At 36.1% G+C, this 19,690-nt stretch overlaps 2 protein-coding genes across 2 annotated transcripts in view; one reads left to right on the plus strand and one right to left on the minus strand.

Moving 5' to 3' along the window:
* LOC117416518 (cytosolic phospholipase A2-like) overlaps positions 1-7,446 on the minus strand; it is a 38,771-nt gene extending 31,325 nt beyond the window's left edge. The window contains exons 1-2 of the mRNA XM_034027639.3: positions 7,353-7,446; positions 1,140-1,293 (exon numbers count right to left, since the gene is read on the minus strand). Of these exons, the coding sequence (XP_033883530.3) occupies positions 1,140-1,172 (33 nt within the window). The 5' untranslated portion in view covers positions 1,173-1,293; positions 7,353-7,446. The remainder of the gene's footprint in view (positions 1-1,139; positions 1,294-7,352) is intronic.
* A 5,882-nt stretch (positions 7,447-13,328) lies between these two features.
* LOC117416604 (prostaglandin G/H synthase 2-like) lies at positions 13,329-18,825 on the plus strand. The gene is made up of 10 exons (XM_034027854.3): positions 13,329-13,422; positions 13,696-13,812; positions 13,929-14,072; positions 14,335-14,478; positions 15,087-15,268; positions 15,613-15,696; positions 16,057-16,303; positions 16,419-16,705; positions 16,933-17,080; positions 17,679-18,825. The coding sequence occupies exons 1-10, from the start codon at positions 13,344-13,346 to the stop codon at positions 18,089-18,091; spliced, it is 1,845 nt and encodes a 614-aa protein (XP_033883745.1). The 5' UTR covers positions 13,329-13,343; the 3' UTR covers positions 18,092-18,825.
* The last annotated feature ends 865 nt before the right edge of the window (positions 18,826-19,690 follow it).

Below are 19,690 nucleotides of genomic sequence, written 5' to 3' on the forward strand. Positions count from 1 at the left end.
TGTCAAGCAAAATTAAAAATGTTTGACACATTACTAACTTTAAACATTTAAACACCTCTAGTTTCAAGATTATTTTAGCTTTAAAAGGGTACCTTCCTGTGGAATAATGACCACTCTACTCAGAACCTGATTGGCTGAGACTGTGAGCTTTATAATCCTATGATAGTTCATTTTTCAGTTCTAATGTTAAATTAGATTAGGTACTAAGTCTATAGATATGGCCTTTCCTACAGATTAGTACTGAGTATTTAAAACATTCAGTCAAGCTTCTGAACAAACTTCCTGAGTGAGGTGCACCCAGGATTCCAGAGTCTACACCAAACAAACACAAACCACCAACCATACCACCAGTCCTTCTCCACAAACACCCCCACATCCACAGAGTAACAGGTACTTGTCTCCACTTATTGAGAGCAAGAATCAAAATTCAGGTAAAACTATTATTGTAGGATTTGTGGGGTTTCAAAAACATACACATGTGCGACACCCGGCTATCTGACCCTCAGGGCATGCTTTTCTCAGCTGCCATGTACCTTGTGAAACCGAAGTTTAGTTTCCAGGTGGCGCAACAAGTTAGTAAGTCGTGTAATTAGAAATGCTTGTCAAACGCAGGATCAAATCCCTGCTCCTGTGAGGAAGTGTGCGTGTAGAGAACTTGTTTAGGAGGCTGTGTGGTTCAGTGGTTAAAGAAAAGGGCTTGTAACCAGACGGTCCCCGGCTCAAATCCTACCTCAGCCACTGACTCATTGTGTGACTCTGAGCAAGTCACTTAACCTCCTTGTGCTCTGTCTTTCAGGTGAGACATAATTGTAAGTGACTCTGCAGCTGATGCATAGTTCACACACCCTAGTCTCTGTAAGTCGCCTTGGATAAAGGCATCTGCTAAATAAACAAATAATAATAATAGAAGAGGTTTGCACAGAACATGGTTGAAAGTATTTAAAAAAAGAGATGGCCAGTGCTGTAAGCTTACACCCAAACACAAGTTTGCATTAGACCTTGGTGCAACAGTACACATCATAGGCAAGGAGAAACAGATATGACAGTTTGCTATCAGCCTTCAAAAACCTGTCCCCCATGATGGATTTTTTGAGAAAAGCTTGGCACCTTTGGGTTAAGGTGTGAAGGTTTATACTTACTATTATGTACTGGTAGGGATCTTTAGAAGACATCGTTGTTCAGTTTGAGGCGTTGAGAAGATATTCCGGTGCTACAGGATGAAGATTAATGAGTCCGCTTTCAGACGTGTCTTCAGGCACATTCAAATCTTCTGACGGTGTAGGACTGCATTTACTGACATTGAAAAATGTAAAAGATTTAACATAAGAAACTAACAAAATCTTCACTGAGATGCAACACTGTGCCCTTTCTTTTAAACATTTTAACTCAGCAATGCCACTTAATCCATACCAATTAAAAATGCATCCATATAACATCAGGATTGTACTTACATAGAGTGTATGTTCCAGTGGTTAAAGAAAAGGGTTTGTAATCAGGAGGTCCCCGGTTCAAATCCTGACTCACTCACTGACTCACTGTGTGACCCTGAGCGAGTCATTTAACCTCCTTGTGGTCTGTCCTTTAGGTGAGATGTTCTTGTAAGTGACTCTGCAGCTGATGCATAGTTCACACACCCTAGTCTCTGTAAGTAACCTTGGATAAAGGTGTCTGCTAAATAAACAAATAATAATAAAACTCCACCAATCAAATACTTTCACTTCAGTTGTTTTCTGGACTCATTTTCTATTAGTTTTGTACCTCAAAACACTGTTTGGTAACTTTGGTTCTAACAGTTAATTTGAATGTTTCTCTAACACCATATAAACATACATGGCAATGCTTGCAAATATGATGTGCAAACCATTCATATCAAAGAGAAAACTATAACAGAAATAATATTTCATTATAAAAAGACCTACTGAACCAATAATATAATCAGGTATATTCAACTGATCTATTCAATTTGATGGGCATAGCTAAAATGGATGAAATTGATGGTGGGGGTGACTCATCAAGACAAAAAAACTAGCATGTGGAATTGATTTACAGGCTAGACATTCAGGACATTTTTACAGTAAGAAGGGTGTATAGGCAGAACCACAATGTGGAATGTCATCAACTACTTTGTGTGTTATTCACGGTCTAATGCTTTACAACTAAAGTACAGGGGTCTGCCCCACTAAACCCCTTTTAAATGAGGTCTCTCTCTGAGAATCCCACTCACCACAAACCCCTTTTAAATTAGGTCTCTCTTTGAGAATCTCATGCACCACAAACTCCTTTTAAATGAGGTCTCTTTGAGAATCCCACGTACCACAAACCCCTTTTTTGTGGCTGCTCCTCACTGACAGTTCCACCTGTCTTCTCATTGATGTGTGTAGGATGTAATAACCTGATGCTTCTGTACCCACATGCAACTCTAATCTTCAAAATGAACTAGTTTCTAATATGACATAGTAGTTTACACACCCAGGACTCTTTTGTCAATGAGTTTCCTGTTTTGAAATTCACAGTATAAATAAAAGCAAGGGGAAATGTTTAATAAATATACATTAAGACACATGACACTTTCTGATTCATGTCTTATACAAATATAACGCATAACTAGGCAGTTCATGACAAACAGAACCCAGAATGTTTTGACTCACTAGGCGTTAAAACAGTTTCAAAAGTATCAACCACACAGCAATGCAGGGGGATTCAGTAGCCGTATATCACTAGATGAGATCTAAGGTTGTACAACACAGCAGGTTTCTGAGAATTAAACCCTTTAATATGTGCACTGTTAAACACATATAGTACAGTCTTTTTGAATGAGACTTTTCTTCTTAAGCTTTACAGCTTTTTTATTATATATGTGTCTGTGGGTAGAATTATGTGTGCACAGTTTCTTAAATATGCCATTTAATAATACATTTGGAAATTATTAAGTTATGTCCCAATTATACCATGCGGTATGACGTCCTGGTCTTGGCCTCTCTCAACAGAGATTGACAAATTGTTTTAATCATTAGGACTTACATCCACTGAGTGTTAACTCATTTTGTTTGTGTCCTGAGCCATTTTCCTAAGAAGGCCTCCAGAAGTGAAAGGAAGTGAAAGTTAATTGTATCATTATGATTGAAGTGTACAGTACTGTACTTCCTGCAAACAACTTAAATATGCACACCACCAGGAAGCAGAAGGTTTAAACATACTGTAATGGCTAAAAAAAATGAATTGCTGTTACTCCACATCTACTTTTCATTCACAAGTAGTTTGGAAGACAAATGGAATTCTTCTGTGTGAGGAAGTTACAGCGTTTCAAAATGTTGCATAATGTGGATACTTTGACTCTCTCTTCACTGCAGACTTTTCCTTTGACCCCAAGATAGCCTGTGCAAAACCACACCAACCTGAGTTTAAATATACACCAGTAAACCTGGGAGTAATGTGCAAAAGCTTAGTCATGTCTGGCTTTATGAGTTGTTCAACATTCCAGTAGCATGTATGTTAGATGAATAAATAAAATGTCAGTTATTTGAGTGAGTCCATTACTGCCCTGGTGTGCCACAAGAGGCAATAGGTGTATCATCCCAGATATACTTTCCCAATCCAGTTCTGACTCAAGTCAGATACGCTGTTGTCAGCACAGTAGCTTCAATGCCAAGGATTAGTCTTGAACTGAAGCATTAATATCACACAACACAATAACTGAATAGACACATTTTTGGAGTGTTCTTAGCCAAATCTCAATGACAGAACAATGACAGTATAGGCAGTAAAAGGACTGGGAGAAGAATAAAGTGCATCGTGTGAACTGCACTCTTGCCGAGAATCCATTTCAATTACTATGACTTATCCAGCATTATGTTATACCACCTACCCCCACATTAAAACACAGCATCATTTTAAATGGTGTCATATTTCGCCCTTTAAAGTAATCAACTCACAGATCAGTAGATCATGACAAACGAACCAAAGGGCAAAAGGTGATTTTTTTCTTTATATTTTTATAAACAAAATTACCCAAAAAGGGAAAATTGTGAATCATCTAACAGGGAAATGTTATGAATTTCATAAACAGACTGACCAATGACATATTTTGCCTAACTTATTTAGGTGAATCTCTATGATGACACATAAGCCTACTTGTCAAGTAAAGCTGATGTAATGCCAAAAGAACTATTGCACACAGTAATTAAGAGTATTGCTAAACCAGACCAACAACTAACAATTCCTTTTGATTTGGGTCTGATGTGTATTATTCCAATCCAAATGACTAGCTCCAAAGAAAGCCAAAACGCACTGAGATAACCTTTCAAATGGGAAACCATCTGATAAACCTCCAATAGGGTGAGCTCTTTATCAAGATTATTTTACTCTGTCTCTTTGGTGGTGGGAGTATGGTAATAACTGGGTGACTACCTATTCCTGTTAATACATGGTAACTAGTGATGGAACAAGTGTGTAATTACATGTGCATTAGCGAAAGCTTTGGGAAATTACTGACCCATGAACTCGACACGAGAATCATAGAATAAAGACATGCATCATATACTAAGTCAACATCGCAAAGAGCTAAGCCAAAGAGTCACACAACTATAATATGCCATCCATATTAGGTTTGAGGTCAAAGTTGAGGGTACTAGTAGATTTGTCCCTGAGGAGTTATCATTACATTAGAAATATATGGAGTTGGCAGCTCAAGTGGGTTTTGAGATATGACCAGTCGAAGAAGCTGCAACAGTGACTTTTCAAAAATATATAAGCTATTATTTTAAGCATGCCCAATGCAAAAGTGCTTCAGGGTAGTCTACTTTGCCCTGAAGTTTCTGGCAACAGTTGTTATTTTGAGTTTTGATGGCAGATTCAAAAGATGTTCTTAGGGTGAAGATCTCCAATCCAGAGGGGTTTTTATCCATGAATCGGTTATTTCAGCCACTATGAAATAAGTGATGTAACTTTGGTAAGGCACTTCCCTACTTTTCTAGCTATTTTTACTGTACACACATGCAAAAAGCACTGTACAGGGAGCAGTATTAATTTGACCCTTAAAGAACAAATTAAGCAGCCATAATTACATTTCAGTAGCTAATAGCAAATCCAAGTTAATGAATTGCTGATGTTGCTACAAAAAATGCTGGACATAGCTTCAGAAACCCCCAGTGAGCAATTGTGAAAACTCTTGTGTCATTATCACCACTGTAAATTTAGAGGTTCAACACATGAGGAGAGGCCAGCTCAAAAGTGACCAGTAAACCTGACATGTATTATTATACATTGTTTAATGAACTGCATCTCGTTGCCAGCAGCAGCACTGCCCAGATTTAAGACCTTGCAAACACCTTCTGTAATATAAACAAATCCCTGACACGAAAGACTCTGGCATGCAGAGAGGTTGACAGAGCTCCAATACTGCACTATCATCCAACACAACATGGAAAAGAACATGTTATTTATTGATGTCAAAGAGTGTGATTTGAGAAAGTCAGGACCGCCGAAAGCCGTCATGGGCCCCGGGGAAGGATTCTTATGTAACACCCCCCTCCCCCCTCATAGTACTAGATTCATCCGCCTTTGTAGTATACTGTAGTCTAAACCAAGCTTCTAAACCAAGCAATGATAGAAGTTTCAATATCCCAATTAAAATCTGCAGCAGGATACTTTCTCAAAGTAGTTATGTTTAGGTTATTTACAGTATTCAAATTTTTTTTTTAGGTAAGTGAATAAATATTTTTTTTTGTACAAACTCCACGTGTAATAGTCATTAATTGGAAGCTTACTTAACATCAAATAACATACGCTTTTAGCATAAACTACATTTCAATGGTGTTGCTATACACTATTTTATTTATCCCGTGCCAAAAATAAACCACTCATCTCTGCTCTTAACTAATTGCCTGTATTGGTAAATATATTTGTATTTTAAGCAATATAACCGATCATTCTCTAATTGTGTTTACCACCAGCTAAAGAAAGGACTTTATTTATTTTACACGATACAATTGTTCTAACAAACTGCTGCACCACGTTGTTTTGAGCAAATTATAGATCTTAATAATAGAATAATTCATACTGTGGTATATATTGTGCAACTTTAGAGTTCTTTTAAAGTTTTTAAAAGTCTTTAAAAAATGACATAAAATTGCTATGCCTTTTTTTCAGCTTTTTGGTGTGCAAAAGTTCAAATCATTGTGTGAAAGGAAGTGTTTGACAGCACCTGGATACACAATCATTACACAACAGAAGCACATGGTGTGCAATACGGGAGTTTTTCTTTTTAATGTGGTGGTGGGAACGCAAAGGGTCTTGTGAAGGGCTAGTTGTTTTAAAATATTTTATATTTTACATTTTATATTTTATATTTACATGCAATTACCATGTTACTGAACGCTCAGCTGATGCACTATCCTTTCGCTATTGCAATACTATCACGTCATTGTAGATGCAAATTGTCTTGATCATAAGTTGCTATCTCATATTGTATTCTAGTAGTATTTGCACTTACAGTAAACTGCTGTGTTTCTATATATTTTTTACACTGTAACCTTGTATTGCCCTGTACCACCTATACATCACCTTGGTAAAAAGGCATCTGCCAAATAATAATAATAATGATAATGTCATCGTAGATGCAAATTATCTTGATCATAAGTTGTTATCTCATATTGTATTCTAGTAGTATATGCACTTACTGTAAACTACAATGTATTTAAATCTTGTTTTTGCACTGTAACCTTGTATTGCCCTATTACACCTGTAAATTAAATAAATTATTATTATTATTATTAATAATAATAATAATAATAATAATAATAATAATAATTCTGGTACTGGTTTGCTTAAGGCTATTAGTTGTCATGTCCTAGTACTACTGTATCAAGCCACTATCTCATCAGGTCAACATTGAGTCATTTGAGGTCACAGGTTCCATAACATTGACAATATGAAGCCTGTTCCTCAAATGGTGAATAAGATATTAGTAGTTATTATGATTATTTTTTTAATTTAACGTTAAAAAATTCAAGTTCCAGATAGTAATCTCACTGCGCCGGAAACTAATTCAATATTAACATTGCTTCACTCCAAATGTATTAAATCATCGACAACTACGGACATCATTCCAACTCATAATCACAGTCGTTTCAACTTTCTCTCTCTCTCTCTCTCTCTCTCTCTCTCTCTCTCTCTCTCTCTCTCTCTCTCTCTCTCCACTGGAAGGTAGTTTTTTTTCCAACGCGACAGAAAAGTTTTCACAATTTAAGCAACAAACAACAAAAAAAGTATATTTCACAGCCCTTGCAGTGACAATGATATTTTCTCTACCCCCATTCTCCTAGAGTTAAAAACAAAAATCAACGTGACTCTACCTTGAATAATGTATCAATCCATCAATCCAGAACAGGTCAGATGCGATCCACATGAAACGAGTTAGAAACAGAAACTTCTATAGTCGACTTCTGCTAAGTCTTTTACACAAGTAGGAGGTGCCAGACGAAACGTTCAAAGCCCTCTTAAAGCAGCAGTTTCCAAAACATGTTTTTTGGGGGCATGTTTTGCAAGTAGACGATAATCAGTTGACTTTTAAACTTTCCATGAAAATTATTTTGAATGGACCTATTTTTCATTTTTTTTCATGGACCAGTTTAACCAGCTGAAGCTAAAAGTTCACCAACACTGAAGCTAAAAGTTTTAGGAAGATAAATGTAATTACTGATATGAAAGACTTGTGTACGTAGCTTAAATGCAAGGTACATATTAGAAAATGTGATTATTATTATTATTATTATTATTTATTTCTTAGCAGACGCCCTTATCCAGGGCGACTTACAATATCACATTATTTTTACATACAATTACCCATTTATACAGTTGGGTTTTTACTGGAGCAATCTAGGTAAAGTACCTTGCTCAAGGGTACAGCAGCAGTGTCCCCCCAGGGAATGAACCCACGACCCTCTGGTCAAGAGTCCAGAGCCCTAACCACTACTCCACACTGCTTAATGATTAATTCATGTTCCTAAAGTGCTAATTAAAATCATTTAGCAATAAACTTACACACACACACATATATTTGATTTACTTTGGCAAGCTAAATGCTAGTTCTGTAAAGATCCAATAATTTTTTTTATAAAGTTCTGTGACTCTTCTCTAACAGACCAATCAGGACTGGAATATGTTTTAATGATCAAGCCATGTTAAAACTAAAAAGGATTTCCAATACATTTAAAGTTTTACAGCATCCCAGTTTTCTAGGAGGGCAGAACGAAAGTGGGGGCATTTGTTCTTCAGTTACTCCAACCATATCCCCAAATCATATCCCCAAATCAATAATAATAATAATAATAATAATAATAATAATAATAATAATAAATTGCAGTGTTAACCCCAAATATTGCTTCTAATATTATACAACTGGTCTTCTGTTTTTCTAATTAGTGATCAATTGAGAGCCTGGTCCAGTCCCACTGAACAGTGTTACTGCTCCAATTACAATATACCTAATCACCAGCCCCTTGGTCCCTCCACTGAAGAAAATGGGCAACGCAGCTTTTACTGTATATGAACTAGCCTTGGACAGAACAGCGTCCACTTTGTAAAGAACATGGAATTGTCCAGCAGAGGGAGCTTTAGGATCACTTACAGAATTCTTACCATTAGTTAACCACATTGCTCGGGTTCTGTTAACTTTTTAAAATGTTAATGTTGTGATACAATTTAAAAGTACACATTCGTAGTGTTACACATTGTACACCAACACTTCAACTTTCCAATCAAAATTATATTTAATATATATTATTAAAAAATGTGCAACTTGAAAGCATGTTTTATTTTCTAAATAGAAATAATAAACAATATAGATAATGTTTTATGAACAATCTCTTAAATTAGTTGTTTCTGACATTTTTCATTTTACAAATAGTTTTGTGCAAACTTTGCACTGGAGTACACTGTTAGTGAATCTATCTTTGTGGCTTAATGCCATGCATTGACTGTTTTATTTAACTTTTACACTGTATCTGGATGTTATCATTTCTGATTTCTGTGTACATTACGGTATACAAAGATTGTGATGATAAATAAGGTGCACATTATAAACATTACCACGTATATACACCAGCATTAAAGACAACATATCACACTTCAGATGTATAAGGAAACAGAACCATAATAATGCTGCTTTCTTCACAAATATATTTAATTATCCGGGTTTAAAAGGCATGTCGTATGCAGACAGGCTAAAAGAATTGAATCTATTCAGTCTTGAACAAAGAAGACTACACAGTGATCTGATTCAAGCATTCAAAATCCTAAAAGGTATAGACAATGTTGACCCAGGGGACTTTTTTGACCTGAAAAAAGAAACAAGGACCAGGGGTCACAAATGAAGATTAGATAAAGGGGCATTCAGAACAGAAAATAGGAGGCACTTTTTTACACAGAGAATTGTGAGAGTCTGGAACCAACTCCCCAGTAATGTTGTTGAAGCTGACACCCTGGGATCCATCAAGAAGCTGCTTGATGAGATTCTGGGATCAATAGGCTACTAACAACCAAATGAGCTAGATGGGCTGAATGGCCTCCTCTCATTTGTAAACTTTCTTATGTTCTTATATCTCAAGAAGAAGGACTCATTCATTCATTATTATATTGTTCATTATTATAATTAGTTTATTAGTCTCTAAATACATATTATCTACAGCAAACATATGTTTGGAAACAAAACACCTGTGTGTGTGTGTTTGTTGCTATGAGACTCCCACACAATGGAAATACATTGCATCAAGTTGGGGGAGGTATAGAACAGATGGGAAACTGTAGGGGTTTCATCCGAATGTCTATACCATATCTCATCAGAATTTTCATAAACCCACACTGTTAAGACTCTATAGAATTTCCATTATGGTGTTCATGTTTGTATGTGGTTGCACTGGGGAGAACATAGGAAACTGCAAGAACACAGTTCAAATTGTTTCAGGGTATAAAATCCTCTATATATACAACAATGGCCACACATTTTGCATCGCCCTATAGACTTAACTAATTTTGCTTCATAAAGTCAAATGAAACCTGCTGAATAATGTGACGTTCATATATTGAATTAGATACCGCTTTCTAGTTTTCCATTTACTTAACAAAAAACTGACAAATTCAAAAAAATTGACATTTCGAAATCTAATACTGTAATACTACTGGTAGACTTTTGCGTTATCATCTTGTAGTTTCTTTGATTACATGATGTTAAATAAAATATCTAAATTATGTTCATATTTGTTTGTTTTTTTTGCTTTGTTTGTTTAATTAGGTCTCAATCCTAATATTCTAGGTGATGCAAAACTTTTGGCAGAAATATTATAATAAACTGTTGTTTTTGATCATGAATGTTTATTTGGTTCTTAACGTTGGCCTGTTACTGTTCCAAACAATAACTGGTTAAAGTACATATACATGCAACTGTATATGTAATTTAATGCAACGTGTAATGCAATGTGTAATGGCAATTACACAGTGATTAACAAATACAGTATGACAAACGGCAAAAGCCAGCAATACATTTCCATGCATCTTTAGTTATTGCATTCCATAGATAAACAACAGATCCACCTTCCTGGCAGAGTGACCTCAACACACACACACTGTATATTTAGTGACAGCAATCTGTACACATCTACTCTTTGGCTCTTTTTTGGAAGAATGTTAAAATCAATCATAAAAGCTGTCCTGCTGGACTCTGATAACAACATTATTATCAGTACAGATGAAAACAGCTGGACATTCACAAAGATTAAAGGAGGAAACTATATTTTTTTTAGCAAATTTGCTAGATAAAGATCAGATTTACAGTTGAAATGTCTGTTGGTTATATGCCACTGCATTCACTCATCGCAATATGGTGATACCATTTTTTTTTGTGTGTGTTTTTAACTGTATCCATGCATGGTTTTTCCAAAATTGTTAGCATAGTGTGACTTCATAAGTTACATCACAATTGGATACCTCCATAGAGGACTATACAATCCACAAATAAATTCTTCTGCTTACCGCAATTTACAAAAAAACAAATATACATAATAGAGCTTTTGGGTTTTCTATTTATAATCAGGTTGTGCTATAAAAATGAATACAAAGTTAATTTATGAAAATGTTTATTTGTGACATAATATAGCATACTCAGTTTCTTTGGTATTATGTTTGTTCGCAGATACCTAGTGTTCAGTAAAATATGAGTCTGCTGGCCCACTTATTCTAAATATTGTGCATGCTGAAAAAACTTTTTTTTTTAAATGTCCAAAGTCCCCACAAGATGGTACTGAATCACTCCTCAATACCACACAGATTCCCTCCTATAATGCTTTCCTAATTAAATTACTGTAGTGTACAGTACTGTAATAAAAAAAAATACATAGCTGGGGATAACAGCTACAGAGTATTACTCAGAACATTAGACTTATTAATCCAAATTACATAAGAAACTTTACTTTTCAGGAAGGACAGTACTTAGATAAGGATTGTCTAAATAAAATTATACACCTGACTTGAACCCATAAACAGGTCTATACCTCTGCTCCGGGTTTATATAAGCATGGCAATAGTGCTTCTTTACATTGAGGAAATGTTTAACTCCATTGTACTCTTTCATTGTTATTTGTTTACAAAACATCTTGACTTGGACCTCAATTATGTCAACCGCAGTGCATATTTAAGATGGGTGCGGCTCTTCCATTATATTGTTATTTCAACTTGAACGAGTGATTCCGGTTATTTGGGGGGGGGGGGTTAACCTTTAGAACAGACATTCGTAATAGGCATACTGAGGTTCTTTTCATCAGGGTCTGTGTGAGGTTGAGTATAGTCAGCACTCACATATCCGACCCTTTACAATGTTGACCCGGATATCTGATTATTTCATTTTGGCCCGTTCAAACCCATGTCGTTTTTTCAATGTAAAAAATACATAGCTGAAATGGCTGTGTTTTACCTGTACTGTGGTTGGTTTTGTTGGTAAAGTACTATCATTTTAATAGAAGTAGTATTTTAATTCCGAACGATATGATTCTGAAGAGATCACTTGCCAAAAAAGACGAATGTGGACACGTGGAATGTAAATCAGTACATGTTTTTAAATCCGGTATGTATTGTAGCAGTATGTACAATTCCCCATTAACGACCCAAGAGCAAATTGAAATCAAAATGTTACCCATGCACAGAAGTGCGTAAAAAACTAAATTAAATTGAGCAAAAGATTAAACAAAACAGATATCAAAATTAAAACAGTTTCCAAAGTCAGTATTCCAATTTGCAGAATACTGTGCTCGATAAATCCATAATGTCACAGTTCACTTCTAAATGAAACAACTAAAAAAACAACTAAAGATCACAGATTGTTTAATGTTTGACGATTAACTTTTACATTATCGTAGCTTGTCTCGTTCGCTTTGTTTTTGCTGCATTTTCGTCAGGTGAAATTGTAGGACGCGAATAACTGCACAATAATGACAAAACGAAAAAAACGCGGGCTGTGGCGGATATTTAAATACATTGTAAGCGCATTAACTTGTTACATATATATTTGTATATATAATGGGGATTGATTTTATTCTTAATACAAGGGAGGTAAAACGCGACTGACGTGTAGGATATCTGCGCAACGGATATCGAGCGCTGACTACATTCAGAACCAAAGGTGCAGGAAACATAAGAGCATGTTCCAAGCAGCAAAAATGTTGTTGTATGGACATCTTTTCAACATAACTTTATTTATATTAATATGTTATTATTATTATTATTATTATTATTATTATTATTATTATTATTATTATTATTATTATTACTGACAAACATACTACACTAATACTATACTTCCTGAAGGGCACGTATTGCTGTTTGTCTGTTACACTATTTATATTTATTATATAGTTTAAACTTACACTGTACGTGAAATGTATTTACAGATTTAATGTGTTCATTAATTAATTTGGCAGTTGCTGTCGTATACTCTATTTGTATTACCGTATTATTTAATTACCTCTTTATTATTTAAATTCAACTCGTTTTAATGATATCGTCAGTGTATTTTTCGTGATTTGTATTTTGAATGTTTAAGTACAATTCAAAATACGGTTGCAATACAGTAACTAAGTAGTTACACACTTTACTACACTGTACAGTGCTTAATAGTCCTAACTAGTAGTATGTAACTACGAGTTGTTTAGTGTAGTTACTGTACTTTCCCAATCTGTTCAGAGCCAAGTGTAGTGACTCACTTCTATGACTCCACAGTCCCGCCTCTGAAGAGGCTTATAAATGGGTTGCTGCTCAAAAAATGATCAGTTTCACTTCAGAAGATAGCGTTGTTACAGATGTTCTTGCAAGGCGCTGGGATGAACACAATCGTATCTGTTGTTTTACTTATTGCTGCAGTAATCACCATTGATGCAGGTAGAAATCTTTTATAATTATGTTACAATTGATGCTTGTATTCCTTGTTTGTCTTTGCACGTAGTATACGTGAACTAGGCTACTAATGTGAACATATTATACTTTATGGTAGTTGGTTGGTTGTAAACGTGAACGTTTATGGAAAGATGCGTTTTTTTTTGTTTTTTTTTTGTAGGCAATGTGTAAACTTTAAACCTGAATGAATAGCACAAAAAATGTAAAATGTTGATCTGTGAATCCAAACTAATATCGTACTGTAATTTACTATTACAGCAAACCCATGCTGTTCTCAACCATGTCAGAACAGAGCAGTGTGTATGACAAGGGGGTTTGGCCAGTACGAATGTGATTGCACAGGAACCGGATTTTATGGCGAAAACTGCACAACCCGTAAGTATATCATGTAGAATTTGCTAATGAACACTTACAACTGTCAAATTCACGCTGTTTAATTACAATCTGGTCTGTGATTTTTGTACTGATTTTTTTTTTTTTTTTCCTTTCAGCCGAATTCTTTACAAGGATAAAGGCAGCCATCAAGCCCAGTCCCAATGCGGTGCACTATTTTCTTACACACTTCAAGGGGTTTTGGAACATTATTAACAACGTTTCATTTCTAAGGGATTTTATAATGAGTTATGTGTTAACATGTAAGTAAAATACATTTTAAACAGTACATTTAAACCAAGCTATATGAACATATCTTTCCTACATGAGTGATAATTCTGAAAGATTCTATTGTAGAAATGTTAAATTGAATCTGATTATATCAATTTCTTAACATGTTATTTTGTGAATATCCAAATTAATTACTAACAGCATGTCTAAACTTAACAATAGAGCATATGCAGTGAAATTGCAGTACTTAGTGCTAATAACATTTATTTATTATACATTGTATTTATTTTGCAGCTCGGTCTCACTTGATTGATAGCCCTCCTACCTATAACCTTGATTATGGATACAAAAGCTGGGAAGCCTATTCTAATCTCTCCTACTACACCAGGAGCCTTCCTCCCGTGCCGGAGGGATGCCCGACACCTATGGGAGTGGCAGGTGAGCTATCAGCCGAACGCCATGGATTTCTAAACCAGGATATTTTAAAGAAACATGAAAACAAAGACTTTAACCGTTACCACCCTCCTCCCCCCCCCCCCCCCCCCCCCAATCAACTCTCCTTAATGGCTTTACAAAGCAGCCTGTTACCAACTGATGGATTTCTTATTCTTTTAATTATACATTTCAAAGTAGCTGCAGGGTTACAACTTTGTGTTATTCCGCAGAGTTATAATGACATAAAATGACTGTGCTCTTAAGTGTCAAATGAACAGTCCTGAGCCGTTGCAAAATCCCTCATTGAAGTAACAGAAAAGAGTCTGAAAGGACGTGCACATGTAGGTAGTCCGATTTATGATTAACTCACTGAAGCATTTACACGCTTCAACAGACTGAGGATGAACAGGACTATGTGCATCAGGTCAAGTTTATTCAGAATTTTAAACCCCATGTTCAGTATCTGCATGTTGTACTGTGATTCACGCATCAGTGTACTACATCTGAAACATGATGGGTATCAAGTATTTACCTAGATTTATTCAGGAACTTTTGAATATAGGCATGATCAAAAGCGTAAGCTAATGGTGTCCTTCTTTTTTATTTAAAAGGAAAGAAAACACTTCCCGATGCAAAATTAATTGTGGAAAAATTCCTGCTAAGAAAAAGATTCATCCCGGATCCTCAAGGTTCCAGCTTGATGTTTGCGTTCTTTGCTCAGCACTTCACCCATCAGTTTTTCAAGACAGATCACAAAAAGGGCCCTGCCTTCACAAGCGCAACTGGACATGGTGTAAGTATACATCTAGAAGCTGAAAGAAAGCACCTTGATAGAATAGATATCTTTTAAATATAAGCACTTTAATAAACTTCTGTTATGAAACGCATTTGTATTTAAATAAAGCACTTCATGTCTGCTTAATTAGGATAACGTTTCCCAAGGTTAGATGGATACAGAATGTATTAAAAGCGCTTACTGTGTTATTGAAAAGAGTATGAGTAATCGTAGTACTTAATGACAAGTTGTAATTACATTTTGTCCTGGATCAGTCTTGTCCTGAAAAGAACCCATTATCTCACAATGCCGCTCTGCACCGTATCACAAGTGTACTGACAGGCCTGTTCCCTGTGTTTTAGGTTGACTTAACCCATATCTATGGACAGACCCTTGACAGGCAGCACAAACTCAGGCTCAAGAAAGATGGAAAAATGAAATACCAGGTAGGCATTACTCATTATCACTTGAAGCACATATTGACTTACTGATGTCACAGTAAGGCAATAGCAGCCAATGGTCGGAATGAAAATGTAATTATTTAACAAAGGCACATCAATGGCCTTTAAGATATGATCCTGACCCCAGACTCATTTTATTTAGGTTAAGAGCAGTTGGAGTGTGACTTTCCATAACATACAAGCAAACAAATAAAGTATTGCTGTTGATGTTAAATAAGGAAAGGTGTCCAGTAATTTCAAATAAAAGAATTATTGCATTGTGCCATTATAATATCATACAAAGGCCAAAATAAGAGTGCATTGTTGTCCATTTTATGCTGACGGAGATGTGTGTTATGCTTGCAGATGATTGATGGGGAGATGTACCCCCCCACAGTAAAGGACGTTCAAGTGGACATGCACTACCCTCCCCATGTTCCAGAAGAGAACAAGTTTGCTGTGGGTCATGAAGTCTTTGGCCTGGTCCCTGGGCTTATGATGTATGCCACCATCTGGCTGAGAGAACACAACCGCGTCTGTGACATCTTGAAACAGGAGCACCCCGAGTGGGAGGACGAGCAGCTCTTTCAAACCACCAGACTTATCATGATTGGTGAGTTTTGATTGGTCTTTCCAAAAGTAATGTCTGTTGAGACATGAAATAACTGGAGCATATAGCAAGGTAAACTGCTAAAAAGAAAAAAAAAACATTTTCTTTCTTTTAATAGGTGAGACCATCAAAATCGTGATTGAAGATTATGTTCAGCACCTGAGCGGGTACCACTTCAAGCTGAAGTTCGACCCTGAGCTGCTGTTTAACAAGCCATTCCAGTACCAGAATCGGATTGCAGCCGAGTTCAACACCCTCTACCACTGGCACCCACTCATGCCTGATTCCTTCCTTATCCAAGATAAGGAGTACAGCTACCAACAGTTCCTCTTCAACAACTCTCTGGTGAAGGAGCATGGCATCAGCAACCTGGTTGAGTCTTTCACCAAGCAAATTGCTGGCAGGGTAAGAGTCTTCTTCTCTGTCATTTAGCCCATGCTTGGGATTATCCACACTGCAATAACTCATTCAAATGACCATGTTGAAGTAAATAGATGGCAGAAATGTAATATTTTGCAGTAAACTTTTAATGATATCTAATACATTGTAATGGCAATCTTAGTACTGCATTTAAGGATGTATTGTTTAGCCTATCAGTTCAGTAGATTATTGTCCATCACCCCTCATTGCAGGTCGCCGGTGGCAGAAATGTGCCCCCAGCTGTCATGAAGGTAGCACTGGCTTCCATCGAACAGAGCAGACAGATGAAGTACCGGTCCATGAACGAGTACAGGAAACAATTCACCATGAAGCCTTACAGCTCATTCGAGGAACTCACTGGTAAGATCAGCTATATTTACATTGCTTCTTTGGAAGTAAACTACAACCTTTAGAGGTGCTTGTTTTATTTTTATACCAGCCTTAGAAAAACAGCCATGGTTATATAATTAATTGGGTGTGACAGTGTGTAGGTTGGTTATTACGCAACCATTTTCTTACGATGAATGTTTTCTACATTTTTGAAGTAGGGTATGTAATTGGGATTTTCTTGCGGCCCTCTGTGTCAATAAGTGAAATGTAATGGATTTAGTAAGTAGGTAATTACTGTAAAGTGCAGATATATAATTATTCCACGGTTGTGTCCAGAAGGATCTGGAAAAACATGTTCTGATCAAGCTCCCTCTTTAGTTATTGTATTTATAATATTAGTCGTCATGGTTACAATACCTGTTGACCACTTTAATTGGTTTTCTCCAAGGCTAGGTAAGAGTGTACGGTATAGCCTATAGCTTAAAGTCCCAATATAAGGTTTTGTTCTGCATTTGTGAAAAACACGATGAGATATGTACAGCAGTGCCACTGAAATATGTACATTACAGGATTATTACAGAACACTAGCAGATTAATGGAGTGCATTTCAAATGTATTTGTGTTGCAGGAGAGAAAGAAATGGCGGCTGAACTGAAGGAGCTATATGGAGATATTGACGCGATGGAGTTGTACCCCGGTTTACTCGTAGAGAAGCCTAGACCTGGTGCCATTTTTGGGGAGACCATGGTGGAAATGGGCGCCCCCTTTTCCCTCAAGGGCCTTATGGGCAATCCTATCTGTTCCCCACAATATTGGAAGGCAAGCACCTTTGGCGGGAAAGTGGGCTTTGAGATCGTGAAGGACGCCTCCCTGCAGAAACTTGTCTGCCGCAATGTCAAAGGGCCTTGCCCAGTGGCGTCCTTTCATGTGCCTGAACCGGATCAGGCAGGCTCTGCAACCATCAATGCAAGCACTGCTCACTCAGGGAAAAGTGACGTTAACCCCACTCTGCTACTGAAAGAACGGACTTCTGAACTTTAAAAAAACCTGATGAAAAATACTGCAAATTATTTATTTATTTATTTGTAATGTTGAATTAATACATACAAGAAACAAGTCTGCACATATTTATGGGAATATCATATTTTTTAATTAAATTAATTCATTAATTTATTTATTGAAATGTTCCAAGATACTATTTATTTTTAAATGTTTTTTTACTATTTATATGTATTTTAAAATGTTTCTAATTGCTCACTTTTACAAAGAGTTTTTGTATTTATTCATTTTCCTACAATGCTTAAATAGGTTATTTACATTTATTACAAGATATATGGCTTCATTTTCCTTTCCTTTCTGATGAGTGAAGCACATAACATGGATTGATGTTACATGATCATGTTACATGTCATTGCATAGTCTTGCTAGACAAACAGGAGTTAAAAGCTGTGACATATGTAGATTGTATGTGATCGTTCTTGAAAAAGATACCTGCTAAAGTAATGGCACTGTTAAATGAAACCCTGAATTTTCTGCCCCCCTTTAATATTTAAAGGTGGTGCACTCTATAATGATCTGACTATATAGTCTGCAAAATATATGGAATCGTGAATTATTTGCATTCTCAGGGACATGCAAACAAATGTATGTATATACACATTGTATACACATTTGAGAAAGTTTCTTTAAAAAATAAATTTGCTTGGTATATTTTTTGATCTATCAATTTGATTTCAATGATCTTGTACTGTATGTTGGAAATAAAAAAAATAATGTTTTTCATCAAAACCTTTGAAGTCCTTTTCGTATTTTTCTTTTAAAAATCTGAAAACTGAATTTACTCATTCAGCTCCCTTAAATAGTTCTTGTTTTTGATGGATTCAATCAAAATAGGTTGAATGAACACTGACATTTATGTAATTACAACTGGGTCTTCCCTGATCCCCTTCCATACAATAATACACCACAGAGACATACACTGCCAGGCTGCTTTATCCTGGACCTGCACCTATAGTCATATTGGGTCAGGGCCCCCCTTTGCCCTGATCACAGCCTTGGCGTGGTTGGCATGACTCCATAATGTGCTGGAAGTGGCCTTGAGGGATGTTAATACATTCAAGCTGGGAGTGGGGGTGGGGAGCACCACAGAAAATATCTTATTTAAGCAATAATGTCTGACACAGCACTCACTACCAGCCAGATACTGAAGGCAGGGGCACTTTAAGAAAGACACGGTCAATTATGTACAGGTAATGACCGCTGAGGAGGATATTAATCCTATTTTAAACCAAACTAATGTTTAAGTATGTGTGTATGAATACATTTTAAAACATATTTTTAGGTTATATTTTTGTCTGCATCCCTTAGGCTGCTTTAAATTTATGTTACCATTTAAAGTTTCAAGATTCTAAAGTCGCGTTTGCCTTAGAGGTTACCTAGAGTAGAATAACGGACGTTCTACTCAGAACCTGATTGGCTGAGATGATCAGTGAGGTTTATATAGGTTGTACACTTAGGCATTAAGACAAGACAGGAGTGCCTTAACCCTTGAAGGATGTGATTATCTTATGTTAACGATACCCCCTGGAGTTACCTTAATGCTTTTATGCAACATTTTAAGTCAAAAACATTGTTTTATAA

This window comes from Acipenser ruthenus, chromosome 12 (genome assembly GCF_902713425.1).
Source record: "Acipenser ruthenus chromosome 12, fAciRut3.2 maternal haplotype, whole genome shotgun sequence".
NCBI lineage: Eukaryota > Metazoa > Chordata > Actinopteri > Acipenseriformes > Acipenseridae > Acipenser > Acipenser ruthenus.

What these genes read in the sequence shown, in the direction of transcription:
- LOC117416604 (XM_034027854.3), top strand. Translation starts at nt 13,344, where the DNA reads ATGTTCTTGCAAGGCGCTGGGATGAACACAATCGTATCTGTTGTTTTA. An exon ending in GACACCTATGGGAGTGGCAG is followed by an intron (nt 14,479 to 15,086) that starts GTGAGCTATCAG and finishes TTTATTTAAAAG; the next exon opens with GAAAGAAAACACTTCCCGAT. An exon ending in CACCAGACTTATCATGATTG is followed by an intron (nt 16,304 to 16,418) that starts GTGAGTTTTGAT and finishes TTCTTTTAATAG; the next exon opens with GTGAGACCATCAAAATCGTG.